Source organism: Hemitrygon akajei, chromosome 10, assembly GCF_048418815.1.
Source record: "Hemitrygon akajei chromosome 10, sHemAka1.3, whole genome shotgun sequence".
Classification (NCBI taxonomy): Eukaryota; Metazoa; Chordata; class Chondrichthyes; order Myliobatiformes; family Dasyatidae; genus Hemitrygon; species Hemitrygon akajei.
The window spans coordinates 155,806,969-155,826,550 of record NC_133133.1 but is presented as its reverse complement, the minus strand read 5'-3'; the positions used below and the strand labels follow the sequence as shown (position 1 = coordinate 155,826,550).

Sequence of the window (19,582 nt, the reverse complement as noted above, 5' to 3'; positions counted from 1 at the left end):
AGCTTTATTCCCCAGTTGACAAGCTTGTTTATAACGGATGTCACTTCATTGTTTTGCAAGGTTTTTTTAAATTCAAGCACGACTGGTAATGCAGTACAATTTTAAAAAAAAGGATAAATAGTTTTGCATTGTGGAGATTGACTGTTGCTACTGCACCTGCTGATACAAAGAGATAGCCTCGCAGACGTTGGAGCAAATCAATTTATAGACTTTTTGAATTGCAGTTCAATAGATGATCCAGTGTTGAAAATTCATGGAGCTACATTTTATCCTGCTGATTGTGCACCATGCTGAAGTTCTTTGAAGTCTGGGTCTTGGTTTTCAGAAAATGCTGCTCTAATCCATACCTCTCTTGAATTACAAGACTTGCTCAAGTTCCTGATTAATTTTGTATCAGTCAACCTATACATTTCTTTTAGTTTCTTTTCCTCAATTCTTAAAAAAAAAACATGATGTTGACTCATTGATTTTGGTAATGTATTTATAGCTTTTTCTTGCAGTAATGTAAATTTTGGTTGAGATTTGATCATGTGACATCCTGACATATCTTATTTGTATGCATTTCATCATTTGACCACTGCAAATGTTAATTTGTTCAGTGTATCATCCCTGATTTTATACTCTATGCATCTGTTAATAAAAGCCTGGAAGAAGCATAGAGAGTATTACCGGTAATCACTTTCGCGGCTTGTTCTCCCACTGGATGGTAGGCGCACGCAGGACTATGGTCCGGGTGAGGGTCGATGGGAGTAGGCAGATTAAATGGTTCAGCATGGACTAGGTGGGTTAAAGGGCCTGTTTCTGTGCTGTACTTCTCTGTGACTATGACTCTGTATGACCGTCGGTTTCCGTAGCTGAGGTTCACCTCCTGCACCCCTTTTAGAAAATGTTATTGCCCTTATTGCCACCATTCCTCATTCTTCCTGCCAAAATCTAACACTTCACGTTTCTCAAACACCACTGTTTCATTCATTTCTGGTGGTTGTTGTTGAGGAATTTGGAAAATCTTTCAAAAGTATCCATTAATTGACATTCGATATCTTTTTTCAGTGGTCACAAGTTGCATCTGATCCATCAATGTTGTTATGCTATTGGGCTTTAAGTTTTTTAAAATGTTATATTGATTTTTACTCAGTTTTCATGCTGAGGATGATTACTTGTCCTGAGATTAGCTATAAATAAAGACTGAACCAGTGTCTTTATATTCAAATATCTGAAGTAATCACTCGATCAGCTTACTGAGCAATTGGAGTAAAGAAAGCAGCCACAGACTTGAATGCTAAATATTAATGTCAATGAACATCAAGTTTTGCATTTTACCAATCATTAATTTTAAATGGAAAATAAAATATTGACTACTTTATAACTTCACACTTTCATGTGTAAATGTGAAACTGAGGTGGGAGGAAGTGGCATTCTTTCATTTTTCTCTGACCATTATCACTGTTTTCAGTCAACAGGATGAGCCCCTTAGAGAACAGATGGGCAGTTCTTGTTAATTTTATCTTTACCCACCTCTGTGAACATTGCTTCAGATTGATGCATATGGTAGAATTTCAAAGCTGTACAAAGAACTGATAAATATTTAACCCTCAAGTCCCCAAGGACTGATCAAGTGTAAAGTCAATTTGAGATGGCAAGTAGATTTGCATCCCACTGGCCAGGTGTGTGTCTTTTCAACAGGGTTGTTGCAAAAGCATAGTGTTTCTAAGAATTGCCTTTTATAAATTGTAACATGTAACAGGAAATTTGTGAGTTGGAAATTAGATGTCACTAACTTAATCATAGATTGATTTTTGTAACTAAAAATAAATTGCAGAATTAATGTATAACTACCTTCATCAATATGCAGAAATGTTTCCTGGTATTGCAGATAAAACCACATTATTTCCTTCTAGGGACACAAAATGTAGGTTGCTGAAGAGCTTCAACATCAAACTGCTCTCCTGAAACACTGGAGGTTCAGAAAATCTTGATTAACACACACAAAAGGGTAGAGGAGCTCAGCAAGTCAGTCAGCATCTGAGGAGAATAAGTTGTCAACATCTCTGGTTGAGACCCTTCATCAGAAATGGTCCTTCTGAATGGTCTTGGCCTGAAAAGTTGACTGCTTATTCCCCTCCATAGAAATTACTTCCCGGTTGAGCTTGGAATGGAAGGTTGTGTCTGAAGCTGAGCTTTATTTCTATTGGGCATTTATTTATTTTTCTGCTGACCAGAAGAACAAATGAACCGGTAAATGTGAATGCACCCTTCAGATATTACTTACATTTCTGAAATTAATCACGGCAACATTATTATTTTCACAGAACTATGTGATGAGAAAATTGGGATTGTTCTCACTTTATTCTTCACACAGAGAGTGGTGAATCTGTGGAATTCTCTGCCACAGGAAACAGTTGGGGCCGGTTCATTGGCTATATTTAAGAGGGAGTTAGATATGGCCCTTGTGGCTAAAGGGATCAGGGGGTATGGAGAGAAAGCAGGTACAGGGTTCTGAGTTGGACGATCAGCCATGATCATACTGAATGGCGGTGCAGCCTCGAAGGGCTGAATGGCCTACTCCTGCACCTATTTTCTATGTTTCTATGTCCTTCCTCATCCTAACATTGAGTATCAATGACAAGAATGCTGCCTGCCATTGTACTTTACAATTTTCCAGTCAATGGTATCTCACGTTTGTGTCGGCACTCAGTTTAACAACCAGAGATGTTTGACTTGCCCCTTTTCCCTCCCCTGCTGTTGATAGGTGAATTAGCTTACTGTAGTTAGTTACTGTGTACTTAGGCTAATACTAGAATGCTGTATCATTTAGTGTTTTCTGTAGTTGTTTACAGCTGTCAAAGTCCAAAGGGATCAGAAGACTTTGCACTACAATAAACAAATATCAATAATCCCAGATAGGGGTGCATTGGTATCATTTGCCTTAGGCGTAGAATTAAGTCATTCAGGTGTGTGGCTTTACACAGGGTTATTGTGAAGCAGTGTGTTTCTCAGAAATGTTTTGTATAAATAATAATGTAATAGGAAATGAGCAAATTAGAAATGATATGTTACATGATCATGGATTAATATGACGTAGAAGCAGAATTGGGCCAATCTCAGCATTCATTCATGGCTGCTTTATTTTCTTCTCAAGATCATTCTCCTGCTTTCTTCCTGTAACCGTTGATGCTCTTAGCAGTCAAGAACCCGTCAACTTCTGCTTTAAATATCCCCAATGATTTGGCCTTCACAGCTGTCTCTGTCCATGAGTCCACACATTCGCCACCCTCTGGCTAAAGAAGTTCCTCCTCATCTCTTTTCTAAAGAGCCATCTTTCTATTCTGAGGCTGCCTTCTGGTTGTAGAATCTACCACTACTAGAAACATCCCCTCTATGTCCATTCTACCGGGACATACAGTATTTGGTAGGTTTCATTCGCAAGATCATTTTCGTGAACCTCCTCTGGAGCTTCTCCAATGCCAGCACCTCCTGTGTTAGATATGGGGTCTAAAACTGCTTACCCCTCCAAAAGCAGTCTGACAAATAAAACCTCAGCATTGCATCCTTACTTTCATATTCCAGACCTCGAAATAAATACTAATATTTCATTTGTCCTCCTTTCTATCACCTCAACCTGTAAGTTAACCTTCAGGAAAATCCTACTTCCTGTCCCTCTTGCACCCCCAATTTCTGAATTCACTCCTCATTTAGAACATAGCCAATGCTTTTCCTCTTCCTACTGAAGTTCATTTCTGCACACTTCTCTACACTACATTCCATTTGACACTTCTTTGCCCAGTCTCCTAATCTGTCCGAGTCCTTCCTCAACACTACCTGCTCTTCCTCCTATCTTTATATCCTATGCAAGCTTGGTCATAAAGCCATCAATTCCATTATTCAGATAATTCACATATCATGTGAAGTAGCGGACTCAACACCGACCCCCTATGGTTACCGGCAGGCAACCAGGAAAAACCCAGTTTATTCCCACTCTAATTACCTGCCAGTTAGCCAATCTTGTCCATGTTAGTATTTTTCCTCTAGTGCCACGGGTTCTTATCTTGGTAAGCAGCCTCATGTGCGGCAACTTTTGAAAATCTAAGTAAACAAGATCCCTATCTCTCAGTTGTCTATCCTGCCTGTTATTTTCTCAAAGAATTTCAATAGATTTGTTGTGACTGGGAGAATGATTACAGGGGATGTTTTGCAAAGAGAAGGTGTCAAGGTGGGGAGGAGGAGCAAGAATCCATATTTACTGAGATGTTGAAAGAATAATTTCTCTACCTGAACTTCGAGCAATGATGTGGGACGGGTGTACTTCATTCAAGTGGCCGCATTGTCACTTACTGTAGACAAAAAAAAACTTGACTCTGGCTAGGATTGCCTTGCCTTAAGCTAGGTTACCAAAGTGACAGTAGTAGTTAATTATATTTCTGGGCTTTCCTAGGCTAGAAGTAATGATGTTTGTGGAGATGGTATACAGTATCTTGTAGTATACCATTCATTCTTGTGGAAGGGAAGTCATAGAAGTTCTCTCTTGCCAAGATCCAGAAGGAAGTCTTGCTGTGATTACAGGTGATCCCATGGTATCTGATTCCACTGTGCATAACTGTAGCAGGCAACGAGCGTCAAATCTGCACTATTCTGGAAATGAGGGGATTTCTCTTCCTCTGTATCTAGTTGATGCTGGACCATAATCCATCAGCAACATGCACTTTGCCAGTCATATTTGAATCACCATGACTAGTCAAAGATCATGACAGGACAGCCCTTGATACCAGTTGTGTTGTGAAGAAGAGGAAAGCAGAATTTCTTCATCCACTCTGGTTATTCTTGCACCCAATGTCAAAGGGTGAACCTTTTACCCATGATTCCCAATTCCCCAATAAGCAACTGTTCACTTTTTTCCTTTCCTTCTGTTATTGGTTCTGTTATAGTTCAGTTAAATGTTCTTGGTCATTTAAATAATTAATTATGGGTTTATATGTAAAAGTATGTTAATTGCATATGGCATGACACTACCATGTGATATGTGCGTGCCTTGCTTAAAGTAAAGTCGTAGTTACACCTGCATTTTGGACTCCCGATCCTCCTTTGAATTAATTCAGTGTTTTGAAGTTACAAAACATAACAATTGGCCTCCGGAAGCAAAAATAAACAAAGCCACAAAATAGCCAACACAATTAATTTTACAGATGTGAACTAATTGCCTTTTGTGCATCCCTTAGCACGTCCCTTTCATGTTTGTTAGTCTGTCCTGGTACTACCAGCCAATTCTGTAGCTCCAGATTTAGGAACTTTGACAGAACTCCGGCAGTCCTGTGCCTCTAGGCTACATGTGTTCCACATGTCATGTACTCTGTTGCTGGCTAGCTGACTGGCTCCAGAGGCATGGGTAGAATGGGTGAAATGTTGGACAATTACTGTCATCCAGAGAGAACAGCTGCTCCTTGATGTTCAGAACAATTTCCAAGAGATTTTAACGGGATTCTCCTTCCTAGCTTCCAACATCTACTGGTCTACAATCAGAATTCAGCAAAGATATAAATCAGGAGTGTCTTCTCTGCTGCTTGCCTGCTTGTATTAGTGAAGATCATCTCTGGAGTGACTGTAAATCTTTGTTCTGCTAACACATTTCCCTAACCTTGTCTGATATCTCATTCTCTTTGATCGCTCCCTCATCTAAAAACATGGTGTAACATTTTCGTTTCTGTCTGCCAAACCACAGTGACTATTCATGCATCTGCTCCATGCACGAATCATCCAAAGCTTTCCAATCCTCCCAACCAGACGCTCTCTGCTGAAGGTAATGCTGGATGTCTCAGAGTGATAACATTTGAATTACCACCCTCTTGTGATATACTCTTTCCTCTTGAAATTGGTTAAAATATGCTTGTAAGCATCTCTGATTGCTGCCTCCTCCATCTCACTCATTGTGCAGATCATTTTCTTCTTAAAACTATTCCATATGCATGGCCCCAACTCAACACAATTCATGAAAATTTACTACTGGTGTGTGCTTCTTGCAGTGACCACTTCCACAACATTTGTTCCCGCCTCAAAAGGCAGAATCCTCATCAATGACCCCCAGCACACAGGACAAGCTCTTTTCTCGTTACTATCATCAGGGAGGAACTATAGGAGCCTGAAGACGCAAACTCAGTTTTTTTTAAAAGACAGTTTCTTCCCCTCTTATCAGATTTCTGAAACAGACAATGAACCCATGAATGCTACCTCACAGTTTTGCTCTCTTTTTGCACCCACTACTTAATGTATATGCATTTCTTATTGTAATTAATAGTATGTTTTATGTATTACACTACTGCTGCTGTAAAACAACAAATTTCACAACATACAATGTCTATCAGTGATAATAAACCTGATTCTGAACCTTGTCTTCCTTTCAAGGTTCAGTGGCTGTGCCATAGTTCTCATATCATCTGATAATACTGAGGAGTAATTCAACTTTTTCAGTTGTTCAATTGTCCTGTTCAAAAATAATGTTCTTTACCACCCCTTTTCTTTAGTCTCTACTATCCTAATGAGACCCTGTAACATTTTTTAAACTGGCTAACTGGCTTGGAATATTTAACTAAGCTAATCCATTACCCTGTTACTTCAAAGCCACAGCTATATTTTTCCTTACTGTCCTTCTCCAAATCTTTTTCTCTCTGCATTTCAGCCCTCTTGCCCTGACACGCAACTTTGTGACAGATTGCAAATCAATAGGAATGTCTATTAAATTACTTCAAACTAATGAGAGATGAAACTCAGCTTTAGCTGGGGCAAATAAAGGTCAGTGGTAATTTGCCTTTCTGTTATACAGTACATCCTGATTGACTTCTCCTTTCCATTGACCTCAAGTCAAAAAATTAAATTGGGCTGGGCCTATGAACTGTGAAGAATTCATTCATGCTCATTTGCTGAATGCACTTTGGTTGAATTTTACCTCTTTTGTTTTGACAGGTTTGTATTCTTTGACGTATAAATTGCATATAAAATGGAAGGATAGATTGCAAAGCTTCCAATCTATCTATGCCTTTCAATTTTCAAGAGGTTTCAATGAGATCCCCCCCCCTCATTCTTCAAAAGCCCAATGAGTACAGGCCCAGTGCCTTGGAACATTCCTCATAGCTTAATCCTTTCTTTCTGGAGATAGTTCTTGTGAATCCCTCTAGAGCCTTTCCAACGGCAGGGCATCCTTACTTAGATTAGGGGCCGAAAACCCCAAGGGTCATGTGACCAATGCCTTATAAAGCCTCAGCGTTACATCCTTGCTTCTATGTTCTAGTCCTCTTGAAATAAATGTTAACATTGCATTTGCCTTGTTTTCCATTAACTCTACTTGCAAGGTAACCTTTAGGTAATCCTGCATGGAGACTCTCAAGACCATTTGCATCTCCAATTTCTGTATTTTCTCCCTATTTAGAAAATAGTCTGCATCTTTATTCCTTCTGCCACAGTGTGTGACCGTACACTTCCCTATATTTTATACCATCTACTGCCACTTTGCCCATTCTGTCTAAACCCTTCTGCAAGCACCCTGTCTGCCCCTCCACCTATCTTTGTATCATCTTCAAACTTAGTCACAAAGCCATAAATTCTGTCATCTGAATCATTGGCATATAATGTAAAAAGAAGCGGTACAAACAAGGATTCCTGCGGCACACTGCTAATCACCGGCAACCAACTGGAATAGTCCTCCTTTAATTCCCTCTTTTTGCTTGTCAGTTTCTATCTATGATGGCATCTTTTTTGGAATACTTTCGGCCCTTACCTTGTTTAGTAGCCTCATGTGCGGCACCTTGTCAAAGATCTTCTGAAAGTCCAAGTAAAAAGCACCTACTCACTCTCCTTTGTCAATGCTGCCTGTTATTTCCTCAAAGAATTCCAGCAGATTTATCAGGCAAGATCTCCCTTTAAGGAACCATGTTGACTTTGGCCTATTTGAACATGTGCCTCCAAATGCTCCAAAACCTTAACCATATAACAATTACAGCACAGAAACAGGCCATCTCAGTCCTTCTAGTCCGTGCTGAACGCTTACTCTCACCTAGTCCCACTGGCCCACCCTCAGCCCATAACCCTCCATTCCTTTCCTGTCCATATACCTATCCAATTTTACTTTAAATGACAATACCGAACTTGCCTCTACCACTTCTACTGGAAACTTGTTCCACAGACCTAAATTAATTTAGGTTTGAAACCTAAATTAACTAAGTTAACCTAAATTGATTCCAACATCTTCCCAACCACTGAAGTCAGGCTAAATGGTGTATAATTTCCTGTCTTTAGCCTCCATCCCTTCCTTATTAAACAATAGATTGATATCCGGAATCATTCCAGAATCTGGTGATTCTTGAAAAATCACTACTAATGCCTCCCCAGTCTTTTCAGCTACCTCTTTCAGAGCCCCAGTGTGTAATCCAATTGGTCTAGGTGACCAAATGACCTTCAAACCTTTCAGCTTCTCCTTATTAATAGAAAGTCCACTCACCTCTACCCCCGGCAATTACATTTCTGGCATAATAGGTAAGTTAAGTTCCTAAGTGAGCTAAGTTCCTTCTGTTGGATATGACGTCTGGGGTAGGGGCACTATCTGATAATCAGAGTTGTGCCTTTCCTGAAAAATGATGATATGATACATGTCTGGCCTATTCTGCCACTGATAGCAGATAAAGCTAGTTGAATTGTTGATATTAATTCTGTAATTAATAGTTATAGATAAGGAAGGGTAAGTGACATCAGGTTAACTTGTGTCCTTGAAAGATTAGCAGTAAGAAACTGTGGCGTGATGTGGTTCACTCTGGTTTCATGTGTAAGCAGGTTTATGGGACACTTCCTTCAACCAAAAGAATGGAGAAAAAGTTATTTCTTCAGAACTTCACCAAACTCTGTGCAATGCCATTGTGATGACCTCATCAGTTTGGGAACTGAGGAAGCAAAAGTACTTGCTACAAGTTTGAGGTGCAGTGATGTGTAGGCAAACACTGCATCCGTAGGCTATTTTATATACCTAATCAGTGTGTTACAGCACTGTGGGTACGTGGGCTAATGCAATTTTGCATCTTCGTATCAACTCCAACGTAAGTGGCATGAAACGGATAGATGAAAAATATAGGTACAAATGGAAAAACGTAAAAGAAATCTGAACAATATAAAGTAAGTTCAATAATCATGGAACATACATTGAAACAGCTTCCATTTTAGGAAGAATCATTTTAAAACCTGTGTGCATGTGGACTAAATTCAAATCTAAGGAACTACTGTTGCTTCAAAATAATAGACTACATATTGAATATACCATCTGTTACCCAGCATGCCCAGGAGCACAGTTATGTTAGCAGCAGTAGAAGAAATAACAAATTTAATTCCAGAATTAGTAACACTGATGAGGATAATGATGAGGGTTTTTTGTAGTAATCTACAATTGAAGTATATACATATCAGAAACATAGAGTTTAGAAAGCATAATTCTTTTAAGAAGTTTACAAAATCCAGAACACGCGGTCTATGTATTGCGGACTAAATTAAGTCATCTGCTATTTGAGACAATGCTCTTAAAAAATTCAAGTATTATACCATGCTTGAGACATGTATATTGCTAAACTGGCATAAAATTATGCCTTTGTACTTTGGAAATATCTTGCCACAATTCAAAAAGGGAGCTTAAAGGAGTAATATTGTATTGAAGCAATTGGGTATTCTTCAGGGTCAGAGCAATAATTTGTTTAGGTGCCAGCTGGTTGGTGACAGAAGGTTCACCCATGCTGTCAGCTACCAGACAGATGTGCAAGAAGCATTGACCTTGCACATTGAAGTGGGAAGGAGAAAAAGGGAATGTTTACTTTTATTGTTTTCAGTGGTGAAGGCTTGTAGCTGAGTAGGTTATCCACTCAGGTGAGTGTAAGTAGAAATAAAAAATAATGTATATATATCAATACTTAAAAAAATTATTTATTGTTTCAAATGTTTATTTAACAGGGTATGGTAATTTCACCATAACTTTAAAACTTTTGGACCGCGTTTCAGCATTAAATTGAGGAATTATTGTACTTTCAGCTTTTAAATCTTCAAAAAAGTAAGATTTGGGAGAAGACCAAGTGATAGATAACATGTTAGATCTTGGGAAGTACTGTGATGTGGATATCAATTCAAATAATGTTTGCAATATCATTTAACTTTTGTAAAACATAATTTCCTCTTTCTAGTTCCCCATTTGTCAGAGTGCATACCTATTTCATTTTTCTTGTGTTGATCTTCCATTAGTTCATATCCATAATCTCTTGTTAGTTTTTATCTATAATGTCAGTATTCTAGAGATTAAATAATGAAATGATTGTTGTTCTTGACATTGCATTACTTTGCTAATGTCTTAGCACATTCATTGGTTAATATTGTAATCAACTACTGAGTTGTATCACAATGGTAATATTTAAGAAATTCAAACTTAATAAGTAATATTAAGAATTATATGTGGCTATCATAAAATAAAACATCTGATAGTTGAGCAAATTTTTTAAAAATAAATTTTTACCTAAATATACAAGTATGTGTGATGATTACACTTGGAACAGAATTTTGCATGGAGGTAGAGAGAAGCACTTTTAGTAAGATAGAACATTTTTTTCACATTCTGGTGTCAAATCCAACTTGTCTGCTTATTCAAATCAGTCATTATTTATCAGAAAGTTAAATGTCTTTGTGTAGATCAGTATCTTTCAGGAAATAGAATAAATTATCTTCTGGTACAACTAAGAAGCCTGCAATTCAAAACTAGTTTTGAATATCTAAAACTTGCCTGTCATTATTATGCGATTCAAGAGATTTGATGAATGATTGAAATCTTGAGTAACATACACAAAATGCTGGAGGAAAGCCGAGCCCCAGCAGCAATTTATATGCAACAGTTCCTTAAAATTTTACTTTCTGGATGTAGGCCACAAAGACTAGACCAATCTAACGGACTTTCTTGAAGTACTACATCTGTGTGATGAAGGCACTATTGGCAGAACTTTACAGAAATTTGATTTGGCAATGATGGCGGAATAACAATTTATGTCCAATTTGTGATTGTTATTTTTGGATGAACTAAGGGGAGTCTTTTGAACTTGATTCTTTTCTTTTGGTACTGATTTGGGAAATACTGTGAAGGATGATTTTTTTTAAATGTTTGCTGCAGTACATGCTGCCCATCATTAAAACTGTTAGAATTGAGTAGATGAAATAACAACAATGTCTTGGATGCTGCATTATAGTTCCAGTCAGTTTTGATCCTGCGTTTTTAACATCACTCTGTGACTGTGTGGGTTTTCTCCATTTCTCTTTGTGTGCTAATGATGCGGTTTGCAAGGTTAAGTGGCTACTGCACATAGCCCTTGTGTGTTGAGTGGTAGGATTAGGGTAGGAATACTGTAAGTAGGTGGTTGATATGGATTTGGTGAACTGGTTTCCTTGCTGTATAACTCAATGACTCTAAAATGGAGGCTCTGCCCTTACACGGCTGTAGCCACCATTCTGTGTAAGTGTAATTTGTTTAGAACTTCGGTAAGTTGGGATCTCTTCTGGGGAAAGTATGACCTATCCAAAAGGAAAGGGTTACAGCTGAACCTGAAGAAGACCAATATTGTTACGGGTAGGTTTGCTAGAGGTGTTGGGGAATGTTTAAACTAATTTGGCAGGGGAAAGTGAACCGGAGTGTAGGCCTGCTGGTTTACAAGCAGTGGCAGTGTGCAGTGAGACTATCAGGAAGGACAAGCAGATGATAGGGCAAAATTGCAGTCGGTGGGATGAGTTGTAGTGTAAAGAGGGGACAAAGCTGAAAAGGGGATACAGGACTGAAGGTGTTCTATTTGAAAGCATGCATTACAGGGAATAAGGTTGATGTTCTTGTAGGGCAGTTAGAGATTGGCAGTTATGACTTTGTGGGCATCTCTGAGTCGTGACTCAGACTATCATTGTCGGGAGCTTAACCTCCATGGATATACATTGTTTCAAAAGAGCAGACAGGTAGGCAGAGGGGGTGGAGTGACTCTGTTGGTTTAAAAAATATTAGATCAAATTCTTAGAAAGAGGTGACATAGATCAGAAGATACAGAAAACTCGTGGGTAGAGTTTAAAAGACCCTGGTGGGAGTTATATACAGTCCTCAGAAACATAGCCGGGATGTGAGTTACAAACTGTAGTCGAGTCCACAGAGAATGGGAATTCTGGATTGAGTGTCTAATGAACCAGATTTGATTAGAGAGCTTAAGATAAAGGAATCATTAGGAGCCAGTGATCTTTAAGAGGAGGATATGATAGAATTCACTCTGAAACTTGAGAAGGAGAAGCTACAGTTAGATGTGACAGTGGAGTAAAGGGAATTACAGAGGCATGTGAGAGATGATGGCCAAAGTTGAATGGAAGGGAGCACTAGCTGGGATGATTGCAGAGCAGCAGTGGTTGGAGTTTATAGGAACAATTCAGAAGGTAAAGGGTAGCTGCAACCCAATGAAGAGCTATTCCAAAGGCAGGATAGCACAACTGTGACAGACGAGGGAAGTCAAAGCCAATATAAAAGCAAAAGAGCAGGGCATATGATAAAGCAAAAATGAGTGGAAAACTTTTTAAACTTATAGAAGGCCACTAGGGGGAAGGAAAGTTGAACTATGAATGTAAGCTACCCAACAATATCAAAGGGGATAACCAAAAGCTTTTTTTCAGATGTATGGACTAAAAGAGAGGCTACAGTAGATACTGGACTGCTGGAAAATGACAGTGGAGAGGTAGTAATGGGAGACAAGGAAATGGTGGGTGAACTGATTAAATATTTTGCATCCATCTTCACAGTGGAAAGACACTAGCAGTATGCTGGAAGTTCGAGAGTGTCTGGAGACAGAAGTGAGAGCAGTTGCTATTACTAGGGAGATGGCGCTTGGGAAACAAAAGATCTGAAGTTGGGCAAGTCACCTGGTCAGATGAACTACACCCCAGGGTTTAGAAAGGGGTGGCTGAAGAGTCTGGGGAGACATCAGTAATGATCCTTCAAGAATCACTAGATTCTGGAATGGTTCCAGAGGACTGAAACATTTCAAATATCACTCCACTCCTCAAGAAGGGAGAGAGGCAGAAGAAAGGAAATTATAGGCCAGATAGTCTGATCTCAGTGGTTGGGAAGAAGTAAGAGTCAATTGTTAAGGATGTGGTTTTGGGGTACTTGGAGGCACATAGACCAAAGTCAGCATAGTTTCCTTAAGGAAAAGTCTTGCCTTGTGTACTGTTCATCCAATCAAATCATTGCACAGAGTTGAAAAATGAGAAAAGAGTACAAACAGCTAAATAGAAAATGCAGTGCAGGTAAACAATGTGAACAATAATAATAAAAACATAGAAACATAGAAAACCTACAGCACAATACAGGTCCTTCAGCCCACAAAGTTGTGCCGAACATTCCCTTCCTTAGAAATTACTAGGCTTACCTATATCCCGCTAATTTTACTAAGCTCCATGTATCTATCTAAAAGCCTCCACAACAGTTGCTGGTTGCCCATTCCACGCACTCACCATTCTGAGTAAAAAGCTTACCCCTGAAATCTTCTCTGTACCCACTCCCCAGCACCTTAATCGTGTGTCCTCTTGTGGCAACCATTTTAGCCCTGGGAAAAAGCCTCTGACTATCCACACGATCAATGTCTCTCATCATCTTATACACCTCCATCAGGTTACCTCTCATCCTCCGTCTCTCCAAGGAGAAAAGGCTGAGTTCACTCAACCTATTCTCATAAAGCATGCTCCCCAATCCAGGCACCATCCTTGTAAATCTCCTCTACACCCTTTCTATGGCTTCCACATCCTTCCTGTAGTGAGGTGACCAGAACTGAGCACAGTACTCCAAGTGGGATCTGACCAGGGTCCTATATAGCTGCAACATTACCTCTTGGCTCCTAAATTCAATTCCACGATTGATGAAGGCCAATATACCGTATGCCGCCTTAACCACAGAGTCAACCTGAGTAGCTGCTTTGAGTGTCCTATGGACTCGGACCCCAAGATCCCTCTGATCCTCCACACTGCCAAGTGTCTTACCATTAATACTATATTCTGCCATCAGATTTGACCTACCAAAATGAACCTCTTCACACTTATCTGGGTTGAACTCCATCTGCCACTTCTCAGCCCAGTTTTGCATCCTATCAATGTCCCACTGTAACCTCTGACAGCCCTCCACACTATCCACAACACCTCAAACCTTTGTGTCATCAGCAACCTTACTAACCCATCCCTCCACTTCCTCATCCAGGTCATTTATAAAACTCACGAAGAGTAGGAGTCCCAGAACAGATCCCTGAGGCACTCCACTGGTGACCGACATCCATGCAGAATATGACCCGTCTACAACCACTTTGTCTTCTGTGGGCAAGCCAGTTCTGGATCCACAAAGCAATGTCCCCTTGGATCCCATGCCTCTTTACTTTCTCAATAAGCCTTGCATGGGGTACCTTATCAAATGCCTTGCTGAAATCCATATGCACTACTTCTTCCTTCATCACTGTGTTTAGTCACATCCTCAAAAAATTCAATCAGGCTGTTCAGGCACGACCTGCCCTTGACAAAGCCATGCTGACTACTCCTGATCATATTATACCTCTCCAAATGTTCATAAATCCTGCCTCTCAGGATCTTCTCCATCAACTTACCAACCACTGAGGTAAGACTCACTGGTCTATAATTTCCTGGGCTATCTCTACTCCCTTTCTTGAATAAAAGAACAACATCCGCAACCCTCCAGTCCTCTGGAACCTCTCCCGTCCCCATTGATGATGCAAAGATCCTCAGCAGAGGCTCAGCAATCTCCTCCCTCTCCTCCCACAGTAGCCTGGGGTACATCACATCCAGTCCTGATGACTTATCCAACTTGATGCTTTCTAAAAGCTCCAGCACATACTCTTTCTTAGTATCTACATGCTCAAGGTTTTCAGTCTGCTGCAAGTCATCACTACAATCACTAAGATCCTTTTCCATAGTGAATACTGAAGTAAAGTATTCATGAAGTACCTCTGCTATTTCCTCCGGTTCCATACACACTTTCCCACTGTCACACTTGATAGGTCCTATTCTTTCACGTCTTAACCTCTTTGTTGTTATCCTTTGTAAACAACAGAGGTTATAAGGTCAAAAGTCCATGAAATTTACTGAGTTCCCTGGTGTTTGTATTTAATTTGTCAAATTAAAATTTTGCAAAATTAAAAACCTATTCCTTTGCATATATGTATTTTAATAAATTTGTTTACAATTTGTAGATATAAAGGCTTTATAACCAAAGTAGGTAGTAAAATTCTGTAAGTGATTCTGTAGAAACTGTACTGCCTCCTTCATTTGGTTGGATCTTTGCTGAATTTTATTGATGGTTCCGATGGGTGGGCCAAGCTTGGCACTTGCACTACTACAGGTTTCTGTGAACCTGAGCACTGAGGCCCATTCTTGCAGGGTGCCTAGCAGTATACTGAGTACTTGGCATTTGAATCTTATATTGGGTCAGACACAGAGGATGTCCTTGGCTGCATCATTATCAATGGGGAGGTTATGCATGTGTACAGGGAGAAGGATTTGAATCAGATTTGGTTTAATGTTTTAATTATTTCTAATTGCTTTGTGTTTCCAATTATTTTTTTCTTTTGAACATTTAAAGCCGTGAATCAATTTCAATGGTACTTAAATATCTCAGAATGTTAGAAATGTTTATAAGCGACTTTAATGACTAACTCAGATGGGAAAACCCTGTCCCCAGCTCCACCTACTACGAGACCGATTTTGTAGTCAGTGTTTCTACTCTTATCTGTTTGAATCCCAATCAAAGCTCAAAGTAAATTTATTATCTAAGCACATATGTTATCATATGCAACCCTGAGATTCATTTTCTTGTAGTTAGTTGTCCATGGTGACATGTATATACTTCAATAATAAATTGACACAGACGAAGGATGAGAAGCCCAGTGATTGGCCCTCAGCATCCAGCCTATTTATGTTTGAGAATGAATAGACTGTAGTTATCACATCTGATTAGAAGGCCTTATCCAACATGATCTCATAACAAAGTGGAGTTCCTTCCTTGGAATGCTAAGCAATCTCCATTGGCGCTCTTCTCAAATTAGCCATTTGATTTCTTGAGGTCGTCCCATCCTCATCATGCAGTCTTCCACTGTTAGTCCATTGCATTTGCTGTCCTTAGTTTATGATCTTTATTAAGGATATTTGTTTTGTCTTTTGTTCTGAGCTCCCAGCCCTCCCCAAGTTTGCTTTTCAATTAAAAAAAAAAGTCTTTCAGTCTTTTAACTATAAGTATGTGGCTTCTCTAACTTTTGTGGCAGTTTTGTACATAACTTTGTGTGCTGCAGAAATGTAGTTTCACGAACTTGAAGAATATTAATTGCAGATAATCTTATTTCTGAATTTGCAGTAGTGCAGTAGTGGACTGAGTTTCAGAATTGGCATCTTCTTTTGTATTGAAAAGAATTGAATCAAGATCAGATGTCTTCCAAATTTAATTGTTTTCAATTTAATGTCAAAATGAGGAAGAGTACTTATGAAGGAATGTTTTCATTCTTTTGGACCAGCAGTGTGAGTGAGTGTAATATATAAGCTATCTTATCTATTTATAGTTATTGTTTCATGTCATTCCAATATACAAGTGTAAAGGAGAACAAAATAATTGTCACTCCAGGTCCAATGCAGCACAAAAGAAGCACAATAATAAAAAAAATCTTGAATTATCCTAATTTGTGTGAAATATTAAGTGCCAAAATATTGCCTTTGTAGAGTCATAATCATTAGAACAACACCACACAGACACCGGCCCTTTAGCCCACTGAGTCCATGCTGACAACAGTGCCCATCTAGCTAGTCCTAATTTTCTGAACTTGGCCTTTATCACTCTAACCCACCCCTCCATGTACCAATGTAAGGAAGGCCCTATCGATTGCATTCTTAGTGTAAAAAGGACTTGGGAATAATTTTTCTTTTCCTGAAGAATTAAGATACTTGAGATTGAATTGCAGACCCATTGGTGCAGCAGAAAATTGCCAATTGTAATGCAGTTTACTTCAAGCTGTCTCCTGTCCTGGAATTTATTGCCTAACAGTACCATATGTGCACTTTTGCCAGATAGGTACAGTCGTTCAAAGCATTTAGCAACAATGTTATTGGGGTAATGAATTTCTCTCCCAGAAATTCATCTTAAATTGTTTTTAGTGTGTGCATACTTAACCTGACGACAAGTTTCGTAAATATAAATTGCTGCTGTAGCTCTGTAAATTGTGCAGTTCAGTTTTGAATTGCTCATCTGCAATCACTTCTGGGACCCATTAGCTGTTGTGGGTAGTTTCTGTGGTGGAGAGTTTTCTTTGAAACAAGGGCATTTGAGAGAGATGACCTTGTAACCATTGCATTCTCCACTCTGTCAAGACCTTTCAGGTGATGGTAGTTACGCTGGTGCGATTCCTTGCTCTTAATAGCGATGACAATAATAACCACATTCTTTAGACACTATGCCAAATTAGGTAATTATTTAACTCTTTGCTCAGTTTATTACACAGGTGATTATCATCGTCATGATCTTCAAGAGGGAGAAAGAAAGACTTGAACTTGCGTTGCAAGTTTTATAATGAAAATGTATCCCAAAAAGCAAATTCAGTTTTTCCATGTTTAATTACTGCAGGTGAGGCAACACAGTTTTCAGAAAACAGGATTCCCACAAAAGAAAAGATTTATGTGTGACATAATTTAGGGTTGTCTTTGATACAGTCGGTCGAGGTGGGCCTTGTAACGCCAATGGCCTAACTATAGTCCTGGCCTCTGTTGCTCTTAGTGTGGAGTTTTCAGACTTATGTGACCACTTGGGCTTGCTCTCAATCCCAAAGATGGGTTGATAGGTTAATTGGGCATTGTAAAGTTCACCCTGGTGTGTAGATGACTGATGGAATTAGAATTGAGGGGAATATGAAGGTACGTTTTACTTAAATAGACATGATGTGTTTGTTGGGCAGCGTTGATTCACTGGCCAAAGGGCCTGTTACTATGCAGTGTGAATTTGGATGCTGGATTCTCTTCAGCATCCTGCTCAGAACTGCTGTCTTGTCAAACCCAAACTTAGAGATGAACAAGTAGGGCTAAAGTCTATTGATGCATTTATTTATTGATTGTTTGATTTGATTGAGATACAGCACGGATTAGGCCCTTCCAGCCCTTTGTGCTGCAACACCCAGCAACCTCAGATTTAACCCTGGCCTAATCACGGGACAATTTACAATGATCAATTAACCTACCAACCAGAACACCTTTGGACTGTGGGAAGAAGCCAGAGTACCTGGAGGAAACCCACACAGTCACGGGAAGAACGTACAAACCCCTCACAGACAACGGCAGGATTAATTTGTACGATTAGTTGCTCCATCTCATTATATCAAGAGATGGAGTACAACATTGGAGAAATGGTGTGTGGTTTACATTTCCAATAAAAGGGCTTTTATTTTGAGAACTAGATAGTTGGTAACTCCAGCCTACCCAGGATAACAGAAAATATGCATTTGGTTGAATAAATAAGGCAGAAAAATAAACAGTATTTTCTGAAATTTGTACTGCCAACTTTGTATGATCATTTTTTGTGTTTTAATGGTAAATTAGCTAAATAGCGTGTTTAAGCTTTATTTTCGGCTGGTATTTTCTTTGTGATATCAATCTACACAGTTTAAAATACCTTTTGTGGATCATTGCTTTTAATGGTCATCCAATTAAGGCATTCAAAGACTTGCCAAAATCCCCATGCATTGACTTTTCTCAGGTTTCTTATTGGTGATACAGCAGTAATACAGATTTAAACTCATTGAAATGTTCAGTACTGTGCAAAAGTCTTGGGCACATATATATATGTCGCACAGTTATGTATATTTGTTAAAATAGGAAGGTGGTTGGGAAACAGAAATAAGCATACTTAGCTTTGTATTAGCTTAGTTGTATGAAGACTTGGTAACAGGGAAGATATATATAATATATACTACTGTGCAACAGTCTTAGGCACATAGCTCTATATATGTGCCTCAGACTTTTGCACAGTAATGTAGAGATTTAATTTTAGGTTAAGATGATAAATATATAAAATTGTATTTCTTGTCAACTCAAGATGCTGTAAATGTGCCCCATGTAAGGAAAATAATTGTCCTTTCATTATATTTTGCATTTTAATTATGAGCAACATCTTAACTATAGTGTTCATATTTCTCTCTTTCAGTAATATCTGGCTTTCGGGGAACAGTCCCTTATGGTTTACCATTGGAAGTGGGGGACACAGTTCAAATATTAGAAAAATGTGACGGTGAGTTTGCCAATGGCACAAAATTATGGAAGGGATTGAAACATCCTTAATTGAAACTTGTGAATTCTAATTGTATATTTGGGTTGATCAAGTAATTTTATATTTGGTAGAGCAGACACAAGGGAACAAAAGCCTAGCTCCTTCTTATATTTATAATGTAATGCTCTTAATTATTGCAGAGTAGCAGTTGAGAGTTGCTGTTTCAGGCTGTTAACTCTGCAGCTGCAAAGCAAGTTCTGTTTTAAGTGT

At 39.0% G+C, this 19,582-nt stretch overlaps 1 protein-coding gene across 9 annotated transcripts in view; it reads left to right on the top strand.

Moving 5' to 3' along the window:
* LOC140734855 (dedicator of cytokinesis protein 4-like) overlaps window positions 1-19,582 on the top strand; it is a 356,660-nt gene that overhangs the window by 60,797 nt on the left and 276,281 nt on the right. For all 9 annotated transcript variants that reach the window (XM_073059457.1, XM_073059454.1, XM_073059460.1 and 6 more), the window contains exon 2: window positions 19,250-19,333. In XM_073059457.1, the coding sequence (XP_072915558.1) occupies window positions 19,250-19,333 (84 nt within the window). The remainder of the gene's footprint in view (window positions 1-19,249; window positions 19,334-19,582) is intronic.